Source organism: Lacerta agilis, chromosome 13, assembly GCF_009819535.1.
Source record: "Lacerta agilis isolate rLacAgi1 chromosome 13, rLacAgi1.pri, whole genome shotgun sequence".
Taxonomy (NCBI): Eukaryota; Metazoa; Chordata; class Lepidosauria; order Squamata; family Lacertidae; genus Lacerta; species Lacerta agilis.
In genome coordinates, this window is record NC_046324.1 from 39,826,274 (window position 1) to 39,839,231 (window position 12,958).

At 42.9% G+C, this 12,958-nt stretch overlaps 1 protein-coding gene across 1 annotated transcript in view; it reads left to right on the plus strand.

The window, feature by feature from the left end:
- The window catches only part of ADAP1 (ArfGAP with dual PH domains 1), a 69,571-nt gene that overhangs the window by 21,156 nt on the left and 35,457 nt on the right, over window positions 1-12,958 (plus strand). Inside the window, exon 4 of the mRNA XM_033167255.1 lies at window positions 340-422. Coding sequence (XP_033023146.1) covers window positions 340-422 — 83 coding nt within the window. The remainder of the gene's footprint in view (window positions 1-339; window positions 423-12,958) is intronic.

The following is a 12,958-nucleotide window of genomic DNA, read 5'->3' on the forward strand; positions in this document are numbered from 1 at the left end:
CCCTGAGAAAGACATTGCCTCTTGGGCCAGCATTTTAAAATCTAAACAGTGTGATGGTTGCATAGTTTTATTGTTGTAGCTGGGGAGCCAACTTCTATTTCTTTTTTTATAAAAAAAAAAAAATCAATTGTGTATTCAGAGAGGGGATCTGTTCTATTTTTTTTTTTTTTGTCTGTCCAAGATGTTAAGAGAAGAAACAGAAATGGAACCAGGATTCCAGTCTGTGTTTTAACTTATTTCTGTGCAGTGCTTTTTTCAATGCAGAATTAATACATTCCTGGCTGATTCCCGACCATATATCTGATTCCTCCACTTTTTCCTTTATTTCATTTTTCACAGGCTGCTACGGGAACAATGGATCAGAGCCAAATATGAAAGGAAAGAGTTCATTTACATTGAGAAGCAGGAGCCTTACTCTGCAGGTAGTTGGGTGAAGTTTTCTGAGTTCAAATGTTTCTATTTATTGTTCAAAGGTATTATTTAGCTGAATTTGTTTAAAGGCTTGGTTCAGATGCAGTGGGAAGCCATAGTGCTGACTACAAAAATTAGCACTGGCAAGCATCTAGCTTATGCAGCCCCCCTCCTCTCTGCCTCCTTTTTCAGTCCCCAAAGTCCTAGTTTCCCATGACGTCGCACTTCCTCAAAACTCAAGGAAGATGTATTTTGTTTAAACCAGGGTTTCCAAAACTTGGCTCTTCAGCTGTTTTGGGGCTACAACTCCCATCATCCATAGCTAGCAGAGCCAGCGGTTAGGGATGATGGGAATTGTAGTCCAAAAACAGTTGGAGACCCAAGTTTGGGAAACCCTGGCCTAAACCACGAGGCTCTTCTCCTCAAATCATGCCCACCCACCAATGTACAACCATGAGCCTTAAATTGCTCTCCCAGTCATGCATTGGCAAGAGAAAACAGGCTTTGACTGTAAACTGCTAGATCGGATGTGATGTTGTCATTGTGACGCCAAGTGATTGACAGGTGGGTAGCTCCACCCCTGGCAAATTTGACCCACAATGCTAGATCTGAATAACTATATGGTCCATGGAGCCAAAAAGGTTCCCCCATCCCTGGTTTAAACCACATTTTGATCTGGGCTTGTTTTCACCAACCATCGTTTAAGCTAGGGGTAGCCAGTATGGTGCCTTCTAAACGTTGCAGAACTACAACTTCCATAACCCCTGACTATTGTCCATGCTGTCTGGGGTTGATGGGGGTTGGAGTCCAGCAGCATCTGGAGGGGCCCACATGGACTATCCTTGCACAGCTTGGATACCACAAGGAAGAAGCTTCTCATCTCCTCAAGCATACCAAAGAGGAGGAAGGAAAAGGAGGAGAACCGGAACACAGAGCTTACAACAGCTTGTGTTTTAAGGCAAGGGCCTAGCTCAGGGGTAGAGCATCTGCTTTGCATGCAGAAGGTCCCAGGTTCAATTCCTGGCATCTCCTGGTAGGGCTGGAAGGGTCTCTCTGCCTGAAGCCCAGGAGTGAGGCTGCCCCTTGCTCTCATGGCCTGACGGAATGGCTGTTGTAGATGACAGTTGTGGGTTGGACTTGATGTTGCAGGCTTTAAGCTAGAATACAATCCTAGGCCATTGGCCCATCTAGTCCAGCATCCTCTTCTCTCATTGGTCAACCAGGTGTCTTGGGGAAGCCTTCAAACAGGAGGTGAGCTCAGCAGCACTCTCCCCCGCTTGCAATTCCCAACAACTGGTGTGCAGCAGAAGCGTACTGCATATGTAAAAAAGAAAAAGAAAAAAGGTAAAGGACCCCTGGACAGTTAAGTCCAGTCAAAGACAACTATGGGGTTGCAGCACTCATCTCGCTTTCAGGCCGAGGGAGCCGGCGTTTGTCCACAGACAGCTTTCTGGGTTACGTGGCCAGTAGGACTTCTGGCATAACGAGACACCCTGACGGAAACCAGAGTGCACGGAAACGCTGTTTACCTTCCCGCTGCAGTGTTACCTATTTATCTACTTGCACTGGCATGCTTTCAAACTGCTAGGTTGGCAGGAGCTGGGACAGAGCAACGGGAGCTCACCCCATTGCAGGGATTCGAACCGCCGACCTTCTGATCGGCAAGCCCTAGGCTCAGTGGTTTAGACCACGGCGCCACCCGCTAATATCCCTTGTCAGCCTTATCCTCTGTGAACTAGTCCCATCCCAAGCCATCCAAGTTGGTGGCCATCTCTGTCTCTTGTGGGAGAAAACCCCATAGCGCAATGATGTACCGTCTGAAAGAGCACTTCCCTTTTATCTGCCCCCAAGTCTTCCAACATTCAACTTCATCAGTCTGGAGGGAGGCCTGCCGTGGTGGAGCCTTTTGAATGCAAACATTCGGCTGCAAGCCCAGACAGCGTCTTGCGTGCGCTGGGGACTCTCTCTTCTTGGTTGTGGCCGCCGGTGTGGGAACGTAATGGGACTGAAGTTTGGTTTCCCCTTCTGCGAGTGCTGGGAAGTCCGGGGTTGCCTTTGCCGAGTCAGCTTCCCTTGTCGGAAGGAGCATCTGAGGTTTGTGGGCTTTGGTAGAAGAAGAGATCTGCTTGCAAATGTGTTTTACCTTGGAACAGTGGTTCTCGAAGGGTGTCGCACACTACATTTGGTGTGGCAGGAGAGGATGGCAAGTGTGGCAGGAAGACTTGAGGACAATCAATATTATATTTGGGGAATGGTTTGTGTTCTTATGTAGCTGCATTGGTTTGTACTTTCAGATGTCCCATGACCATATTATAAAGTAGTTGTGTTTTATATTATAAATCAGGCACTGCTAGGAGTTGTCCCGGTCCCCCCCCCCATATATTTCATATCAATTAAATTTTTTTGTGTGGTGCGAGCAAATTTTTATTCTGAAAGTTTGGCCCAGAGAAAAAAGTTTGAGAAAGTAACTTAATCTCAAAAAGCAGCCTGGCTGTTCCCTCCCTGCGAGAAGTGAGGTTACAGGGAACCAGGCAGAGGGCCTTCTTGGTAGTGGCACCCACCCTGTGGAATTCCATCCCATCAGATGTCAAGGAAATAAACAACTATCTGACTTCTAGAAGACATCTGAAGGCAGCCCTGTTTAGGGAAGTTTTTAATGTTTGATGTTTTGCTGTGTTTTTCATATTCTGTTGAGAGCAGCGCCCAGAATAGCTGGAGAAACCCAACCATGGGGTATGTATGTATGTATGTATGTATGAATGAATGAATAAATAAATAAATAAATAAATAAATACTACTACATAGTCCTTTGCAGGGGATCCTGGGACAATGTTCAGTTTCCCTGGGGAACCTTCAGGCCTTGAGACCAGATGTGGCCGTCCAGACCTCTGTCTCTTGGGTCTCCCTCCAGGCCATGCCCCCCACTGACCCCAATTTGACCCCTCTGTGAGTGTCCTTGCCTGGCTGGAATGTGCCCTTGAATCCTGATCTTGCCTCTTGCTTGCCCAGATGCTGGGTAGAGAGGGCCTATTGTAGAAAGGCAACATTTGCATCCATTGCCCCGCCCATCTCTGCCTCTGGCCATGTGGCCTCTTGAAGTTTTCTAAGGTGGGAATGTGGCCCTTGATCTGAAGAAGCTCCTGTCTTGCCTTGAAGCAATCATGACAGTGGAGGCTGGGTCTATCAGGGCAGGCAGGATTTTGCCCCAGCAACCCTAGTCTGCCTTCAGCCTGCTCCCACTTGCCAGCCTGGGGCTGGGCCTGGCTGTCGGCTTCCTCCACCTCAGCCTCAACATTGCCCTTGCAGAACTCGGCAAGGAGGAGGATGGGGTCAGAAGAAATGGGTTTGTTGCAGAAGACCTTCCTGTCTACTGTAATCGTTCAACCTGACCTGAATTTGTGCTGGCAAATGCGATTGAATCCCATCTGAAAATAGTGACAGCCTGGAAACATCTTAAGAAGTTTTATTTACAATGGAACTTGACATTTTTGGTATCCTTCTGTCTCAAGAGACAATGGAGTGTGCCTGGAGGGGTGAATCCAAACCGGTGTCAGTAGCACCAAAGTGACCTCCCTGGGACACAAGCCTGGGCAGTGTGCATGGAGGTCCTGGGCTGCCCACATGACAAGACACCTCTGTTGGCCGGGCTGATGTGGTCCAAAGGAAAGCAGAGCAATACCTTTGGCATCAGATTGGCTGCAGGAGTTGCTGGAAGGCGGCATACAAGATGTCTTAGGGACTTCAGATTTGTGTAGGGCTTGCTCCTTAGCCTTTTCTTGTGTAGATTTGTGTAGGGCTTGCTCCTTAGCCCAAAGATGTCCTGCAAGCCAACAGAGGCTTGGGATCAGAGTTTTCCTTCTCCTAGGTGGGCTACCATCCTAGGTTGATGGGCCCCGTCTGCCTTTCACTTCATTCTACAGCACATGCAGGAACCACCTTCTTGACCGTTGGACCCACTATTGGTCTCATTCGCTCAATCCACCAGAGCCTATCATTGCATGCAGAGCCAGTGTGGTGTAGTGGTTAAGAGCAGTGGACTCATAATCTGGTGAACCCGGTTCGTGTCTCCGCTCCTCCCCATGCAGCTGCTGGGTGACCTTGGGCTAGTCACACTTCTTTGAAGTCTCTCAGTCCCACTCACCTCACAGAGTGTTTGTTGTGGGGGGAGGAAGGGAAAGGAGAATGTTAGCCGCTTTGAGACTCCTTCGGGTAGTGATAAAATGGGATATCAGATCCAAACTCTTCTTCTTCTGCAGGGAAAACTTGAAATATGTGTGTATGTGTATGCATGTGTGTGTATCTAAAAAGTCTTTGGGGATAATAATAATAATAATAATAATAATAATAATAATAATAATAATAATAATAATAAATTAATTTATACCCCGCCCTTCCCCGCGAAACTGGGCTCAGGGCGGCTAACACCAATAAAATCACAACAAAAACATAAAACAGTTCATTAAAATACAGATTAAAATACAATTTAAAACTAAATCTAGACTGTCAAGTGTTTGCAAATGCCAAAGCAATGCAGTTGCAGGTCAACTGACAGTTAGCAGAGTCTTAGGAGAGAAAGGTCTTCACTCAACTCTGAGGCTCCAAAGCCCACATGTGCTGGGATGCTTGAAGGAGGATCCTAGAGGGGGAATATGAATAAGCAGCAAGGCTACCCCAGGGGTGAGCGAGAAGCAACCTCAATCTGGGGACCACGCCAGAAAGAGAAGTTTGGAAGCCTTGCCGAGTTCCCTGGACAGCTGTCAAAAACCCTCTCTTCCACTTCGCTGATCCTCGCGGCAACTCCAGACTTGTGTTTCTGGAGGATACACAGAGCAACAGTCACATCATTCCCCATGGTTGAGAGTTGACTTGGGGCCAAATGACACAGGGGAGTTTGACCCAGTCATTTTATAATATTCTAAAAATCCAGCTGGAGAGGCTACAAACTAAAGTGGAAAACAAGCACCGGGCTGGTTGCTCCTTTCACATTGCTTTTGCTAAGAATTGGCCTTCAGTGCTTTTTTCCTGTTTCCCCTGTCCTCACAGGGGGGGAAATAATAAAACAGTTGCAATGAAAATACATGCAACTGAGGGTTTGTTGCAGAGGCGGGCAGCTGTCGTGGGTGCTCCATATCCTGCCTTTTTTGGGCTAGATGACCTCCAGCGCCATTCATGATTCTATGGGTTTGTATCCAGCTAAGTTAGACATTGAGTAGGGTTGGAATAAAGCTTTCAATTTTGTTTCCTCTCATTTTCTCATCTTTCCAATCTTAAGCTTAGTCCATCCCATTTCCACATCAGTCTGCAATACTCTCTCTCTCTCTCTCTCTCTCTCTCTCTCTCTCTCTCTGTAATTTTTTTAAGTTCTCATGAAAATTCACCAGCATTTTAGTGTGCATTTCTCTGAATAGTCACATTGTCATGTGCAATTTTGTCTAATACACATGTTTGCAAAGCAATCCCCCCCAGTATAATGCACCTTGGTATGTTGTTTTAAGCAACAAATGCATTTATATGCACCATTTAGCCTAGCATTTTTGTACACATAACTTGGACCAAGGAACTGCTTTGCAAAATTCAGAGAAGTGCATTTTTTAAAAATGGATTTCTGTGTTTCGGTTGACGTATTGTTTCGGAAAACACAAATGGGGTAGGTTTGCCTTTAACCGTGAACTGAATCAAACCCCCCCCCCCATCCCATACTTAGAGTAGACTCCTTGAAGTAAATGGTCCTAACTTAGTCCTGTCTGTTATTTCTATGGGTCTGTTCTGAACACCGGCTCCGCCCCCTTTTAAGCTGCCAGAGCGGACCTGAGTGAAGCCTGTTTACTCTTTTTTTTTTTTTTAAAGAATTTTATTAAATTTTCCAATAATAAAAGTAGAAATAGAAAAAACAACATTACTCAGTATACATTACAATCCACATTATACATAGAAAAGAAAAGAAAAAGAAAAAAGGAAAAAAAAAACAAAAAAGAAAAATATCTCATCTATATCTTATCTTATTTTATATCCTATAAAGGACCTCCTCCACCCTTTCTTCAGCGTTCCATTCTAATATACTGTAGTAACTTTGTAACTATTATCTTACACTCACCTTAAATTTCCTAATCTGGCAATATTAACATCTCCTCATAAGCTTATCATAATAAACATAATTTTAAAACTCATTACCATTACTAATCCATGACCATTATATCAAAACAAATCATCTTTATCTTGTCTCTGTAAGCTTAATTCCATAATCTATCTTCTTACTTTAATACAAAATCTTAGTTTCTTCTTTACTATTTTACTCTGACAATCCACTGCTATAGCCTTATATTGTCTGATTTCACTTAAATATCTAACTTTTCACGTTGTTTCAAATAGTCTTTGAATTTCTTCCAATCCTCTTGCACCTTCTCCTCCCTCTGGTCACGAAGCTTCGCGGTCAGTTCAGCAAGTTCCATAAAGTCTATCAGTTTCATTTGCCAGTCTTCAACTGTAGGTAGCTCTTCACCTTTCCACATTTTTGCTATTAGAATTCTGGCTGCTGTTGTGGCATACATAAAGAAAACTTTATCTTTCCTGGGTATCTCATGGTTGGTTATGCCCAAAAGGAAGGCCTCTGGTTTCTTAGAAAAGGTGTACTTAAACACTCTTTTAAGCTCATTATAAATTTTCTCCCAGAAGTCCTTTACTCTCGGGCACGTCCACCACATGTGATAGAAGGTACCTTCTACTTTCTTGCATTTCCAACATTCATTACTCAAACCATGGTACATTTTAGCAAGTTTTACTGGAGTCAAATACCATCTATATATCATTTTCATTATATTTTCTCTCAAAACATTAGATGCCGTAAATTTGATACCTTCTTTCCATAACTTCTCCCAATCCTCCATCATTATATTATGACCCACATCTTTCGCCCAGTCAATCATCACCGATTTTACCATTTCATCCTTAGTATGCCATTCTAGCAGCAAATTATACATACTGGAAAGGTTTTTAGAGTCCTGTTCTATTAATACTGTTTCCAATTTGGATTTTTCTAATTGAAAGCCAATTTTCTTATCTTCTTTAAAAACTTCGTTAATTTGATGATACTGCAACCAGTCCGAGACCCCCTCTTTTACTTGTTCATAGTTTTTCATCTTGAAGGTTTGGCCTTCCTGTTGCAGTATATCCGCATATTTCAACCATTTTGCAGACATATTTGGTCTCTTATACGCCTTCGCCTCTACTGGAGAGATCCATCTGGGGGTTTTTCTTTCTAGTAAGTCCTTGTTTCGAACCCAAACCTGATACAAGGCATTTCTAACAATATGATTTTTAAACGCTTTGTGGGCTTTAACCTTTCCATACCAAAGGTACGCATGCCATCCAAACACATTATCATGTCCTTCCAAGTCTAGCACATCTGTATTTTCAAGTTTAAACCAGTCTTTCAACCAACAGAAGGCTGCTGCTTCAAAATAAATCCTCAAGTCTGGCAGGGAGAATCCCCCTCTCTCCTTGGAGTCTATCAAGATTTTATACTTAATTCGGGGTTTCTTCCCTTGCCAGATAAATTTCGATATATCTTTTTGCCATTTCTTAAAGCAGTCCATTCTGTCGATTATTGGTAACACTTGGAATAGAAACAACATCCTTGGCAGTACATTCATCTTTATTGCTGAAATCCTTCCCAACAAGGAAAGTTTCAGTCTTGTCCAAATGTCCAAATCATTTTTAACTTCATTCCACAGTTTTTCGTAGTTGTCCTTGAACAAATTTGTGTTCTTTGAAATCATATTCACCCCCAGATATTTCACCTTTTTGACAAAATTTAGTCCAGTTTGTTCTTGTAATTTTCGTATCTGCATTTGTGACATATTTTTTGTTAACACTTTCGTTTTGGCTTTATTCAATTTAAAACCTGCTACTTTGCCAAATTTATCAATAGTCTCTAACGCCTTTGGAAGGCTATTCTCAGGATCTTGTAGGGATAAAACCACATCATCAGCAAATGCTCTGAGCTTATACTCTTTCTCTCCCACCTTTATTCCTTTTATCGAATTGTCCATTCTAATCACATTCAGGAGGACCTCCAGGACTGTGATAAAAAGTAGAGGGGAGATAGGGCAACCCTGTCTTGTACCTTTTTCAATCCTAATTTCCTCTGATATTACACTATTTACTATTATTTTTGCCTTTTGTTCTGTATAAATGGCATTTATGCCATTCAGAAATTTTTGACCGACACCCATTCTCTCCAAATTTTTCTTCATAAAATTCCAAGAAATGTTATCAAAGGCTTTCTCCGCGTCAATAAACATTAATGTTGCCTCGGTATTAATCTTCTTTTCCAATCTTTCTAAAATATCCACAATGTTTCTTGTATTACTACTAATATGTCTTCCAGGCAAAAAGCCTGCTTGATCTTTGTGGATATAATCCTTTAGCAGCCTCTTCAATCTCTTAGCCATAACATTAGCAAAAATCTTATAATCCACATTTAGCAGTGATATTGGTCGGTAATTTTTCATTTGTGTTTTCTCTGAGTCCGGCTTTAAAATAAGTGTAATATACGCTTCCTTCCATGTATCAGGAGCCCTATCTCCCTCCAATAAACCATTGCATACATCTCTTAACGGCTGGACTAGCCATTCTTTCAATGTTTTATAGTACTTAGCTGTCAAACCGTCTGGTCCTGGGGCCTTCCCTATTTGCATCTCATTTATTGCATCTTCTATTTCCTGTGTTGTTATTGGGTGGTTGAGGATTGATATTTTATCTTCTTCTGGGACTCTACGCAAACCATTATTCTCCAAGTATTGCTCGATCTCTTTCTCCTCTATCGGATCTTTTTTATACAACTTTTTGTAGAATTTCTGAAAACATTTCCTAATTTCCTCCGGACTCTCCACATTTTTTCCATTTTCTTTTAAATTCGTGATGGTATTTGCTTTTTGTCTCTTTTTAAGCTGCCAGGCAAGCATTTTGCCGCATTTATTAGCTGAATCAAAAGTTCTTTGTTTCATTAATCTAATTTTCCATTCAATTTCCTGATTCAGAATTTTAGAATATTGGGACTGCAAGAAGCCTGTTTACTCTTATTCCACTCCTGTGGCCCTGCCCCTGGCCCCGCCACGGATTGGCTCATTTAAACAGGGGCTTGGGTGGGAACCCCCAACAGGATGCCTGGAAGGCGGGCTGGCTAGGGCAACCCAGTGTGTCTCCAAGAAGATCAGGAGTGCTGGCGTTGGGCCGCAAATAATCCACCTCGTATTATTCTGAGTACGCTGAGCATTGGCTTCTTATGAATTTTGTAGGGGCTGCCAAATTCCCCCTTGTGCAACTCATTTGGCTGATACTCCTCTGACAATAGTTGGCTTCAGTGACTGGGGGCTTTGTTTGGGTTTTCCTTTTAATAGAATAAGCCCTGCTTCTTCCATTGTTCCAAAAGCCCCCAAATTAATGGATGTATTAGGCTCATTGATTCTGGTGTGAGGAGCCGGTTCCCACTAGCTAAGTAACAGAGTGATTAAATGCTTCGATGCCCTGCTATTGATCCCAAAGCTATGACTTTTTTCATCCAAGTGAGCTGTTTTCGTTTTGAACGTGGTGTATTAAAGCCAATTAATGTGTTCACGCTGTCCAAACCTTACGAAATGGAGTGTTATTTACACCGTGTAAGTCATTTTTAAAGCATTCACTGCCATTGGATGTGTTGGATGCAATGGCAACAAGTAATTTCCCTACCCTTAAAGCCAGTTATTGAGCCCTCCAGACATTATTCTGCGCTGTTCTTTCACCAACAGTGCAACTCTGCATTTGTCTACTCAGAAGTAAGCCTTGTTGAGTTCAATGGCAATGGCAGTTTTTCCCAAGGAAGTGTTTATAGGATCCCAACCTGAGAACCTTTGTGGTTATGAAGTGTTGGATTACAGAGATCTGGGTTCAAATCCCTAGTGGGTTGGGAAAGTCCTATACAACACACCATTCTATGGGATTAGAATTGCAGATATATTCTGAGCAAAATAACCTTATTAAATGATTGAGTGAACACTGTCCGTAAAGGTTTTTTATTTTTATTTACATGTATTATTTTTCTGTTCTGTCAGTTGCTGGTTTTCTAGAGAGTGCCCATTTCTGCAGTGGTGTTAAACCATTGTGTTGCTGAACTTCTCTCTAAAACAACATCTTGGTGACCTCAACTTTCAATCAATCTGTGCTTTCTCTAGAATGCCTTTACATTTGGGATAGGGAATCTGGTTCCTTGCAGATGCTGCTGAACTAAAAACCTCATCACCCCTAACCATTGCCTATCCTAGCTCAGGGTGATGGAAGTTGGAGCCCAACAGAACTTGAAAGGGGTACATAGAGCAATTGTAAGTGCTGGATGGAATAACTATAGACGTGCAGCCATTAAGCAATGAATATTTTATTGGGTTTATTGCTGCATTATCCTTCCTATCCTCCAAGGAACTCAATATAGCATTCGTGCGCCACTCATTTTTATCCTCACAAACAACCCTGTGAGGTAGGTTAGGCTTAGAGTTATTGACTGGGCCTAAGTCACACAGCGAGACCACATGTGCACTATAAATTTTAATATAACTTTAGACAGTCATGGCTACCCCCCCCCCAAATAATCCTGGTAACTGTTGTGTGTTAAGGTTGTTGAGAGTTGTTCCCCTCATGGGCCCCTGCTACAATTCTCAGAGTGGTTTAACAGTCAAGCCCTCTTCTCAGAGAACTCTGGGAATTGTAGCTGTATGAGGGGAACAGGAGTTCTCCTTGCAACTCTTTGCATCATTGACAAACTACACGCCCCTGGATTCTTTGGGGGGAATCCATAACTGTTGAAAGTGGTATTGTGGTGTTTCATAGAGTGTAGATGGGGCCTGAGTTTCAGGGTTGAGTTGGACTGAGGCCTCCTTGCCATAGTTTGACATTCACACCCCTATACCACACTGTCTGTTGCCTAACAACACTGTGGCCTTTTGCATTTTTCATGTAGCATTTAATACAACAAGACCTGACGTTTGCTTGTGCAAAGTACAGATCTGAATCTCCAAATCCCATTAAGTCCTCTATCAGATGATGGAAGCGCAATGTGCATTATGAGAAGAATCAGATACGTTACCGTTAAAGTTCTCCCAACAGGATAATATAACACTTTTCTTTCACCTCCTTAACTTTTAATCCTCAAAGCACTCGGATACTCGGAAACAACTTTTCTTAATGCCCACTGATAGCTGCTGTTATGAGAGGTGGGTTTGAGCATTAGCTTAGATGATTTTAGAAAAGGGAATCAGGCTAATCCCTGTTGTAGGAGATTGGTCTATCCATGATACTAATGGCAAACTCATTCCTGAGTTGGCTCCGGATGGGAGATTCCATTCACATTTAAAGGCAAGCCTTGCTGAAGATATTAATATCGCACAGTTTGAAGCGACAGGAAGCATAAGAACTGACTCCTTCTGGAAGAAAATATTGTCTAGAACCATAAAACATTATTCAAAGTTTTTTTGAAGAACTCTTTAGAAAAAAAAACCAACCATAACAAAAGACATAAAATGATACATCCAAAACATCCGTACAATGTTTTGCACTGTCCAGCACAAGCTCAGCATTTTAGAAATAAAAGATAACTCCAGAAATCAAAACAGTATCTCTCTCCCCCATTCCAGCCTGCCTAAGGCTTTGTGGCAATTGGAGAGCCATTAACATCCTCCTTCTCTCTGTGGCATTCAGAGAAAGACTAAAGCAGGCATCCCCAACCTTTGGCCCTCAAGATGTTTTGGACTACAATTCCCATCATCCCTGACCACTGGTCCTGTTAGCTTGGGATCATGGGAGTTGTAGGCCAAAACATCTGGAGGGCCGCAGGTTGGGGATGCCTGGGCTAAAGCCACCACCCTTTCAAGACGGCGATTTGCAACTCAATACCTTTGTCACCTGACCTAAGGTTACTATGAGGCCAATAGGAGGTGGGGACAGAGCAAGTGTCAGGCAGGAGCCACCCGCTGACGGGTTGCAAGTACATAATAAAAACAAACAAACAAACAGGTCTGTGTAAGCTTTTCTGGACAAAAGGGTTTGAAGGCAGGTGTTGAAAACAGTGCAGCGAAGGTGCCTGCCGCATATCATAAAATATAAATCCCCTTCAGATGCCCTGCAAATCTCACTGATGTCACTGCTGCAAAGACTGTTTTTTCTTAGGAAGGTCGTGGACTGCAGTCTTTCTTCCTCACGCTGAGGTTCCAAGAAGTATATAAAAGCCAGAAAGTGTGCGCACCATAAATAGTCTTGCCTTTACTCCGAGGCCATATATTTCTGTTGACATACCACAGTGTCATCGCTCTAGGCTGCTTTATTTTTGTCTCAAGCAGACCAAGTGACGAGCAAAGGAAACCACAAGAGCATCATTTGTGTAGTGGAGGCTCCTCCCAGCCTGAGCTATAGAACCTTGAACACTGGGCAAAAGAAGACAATCAAAACCTTAAATTTATTTGGAGTACCTTTCCTAGCGCTGCTCCGGTTCGCCAGAAGCGGCTTTGTCATGCTGGCCACATGA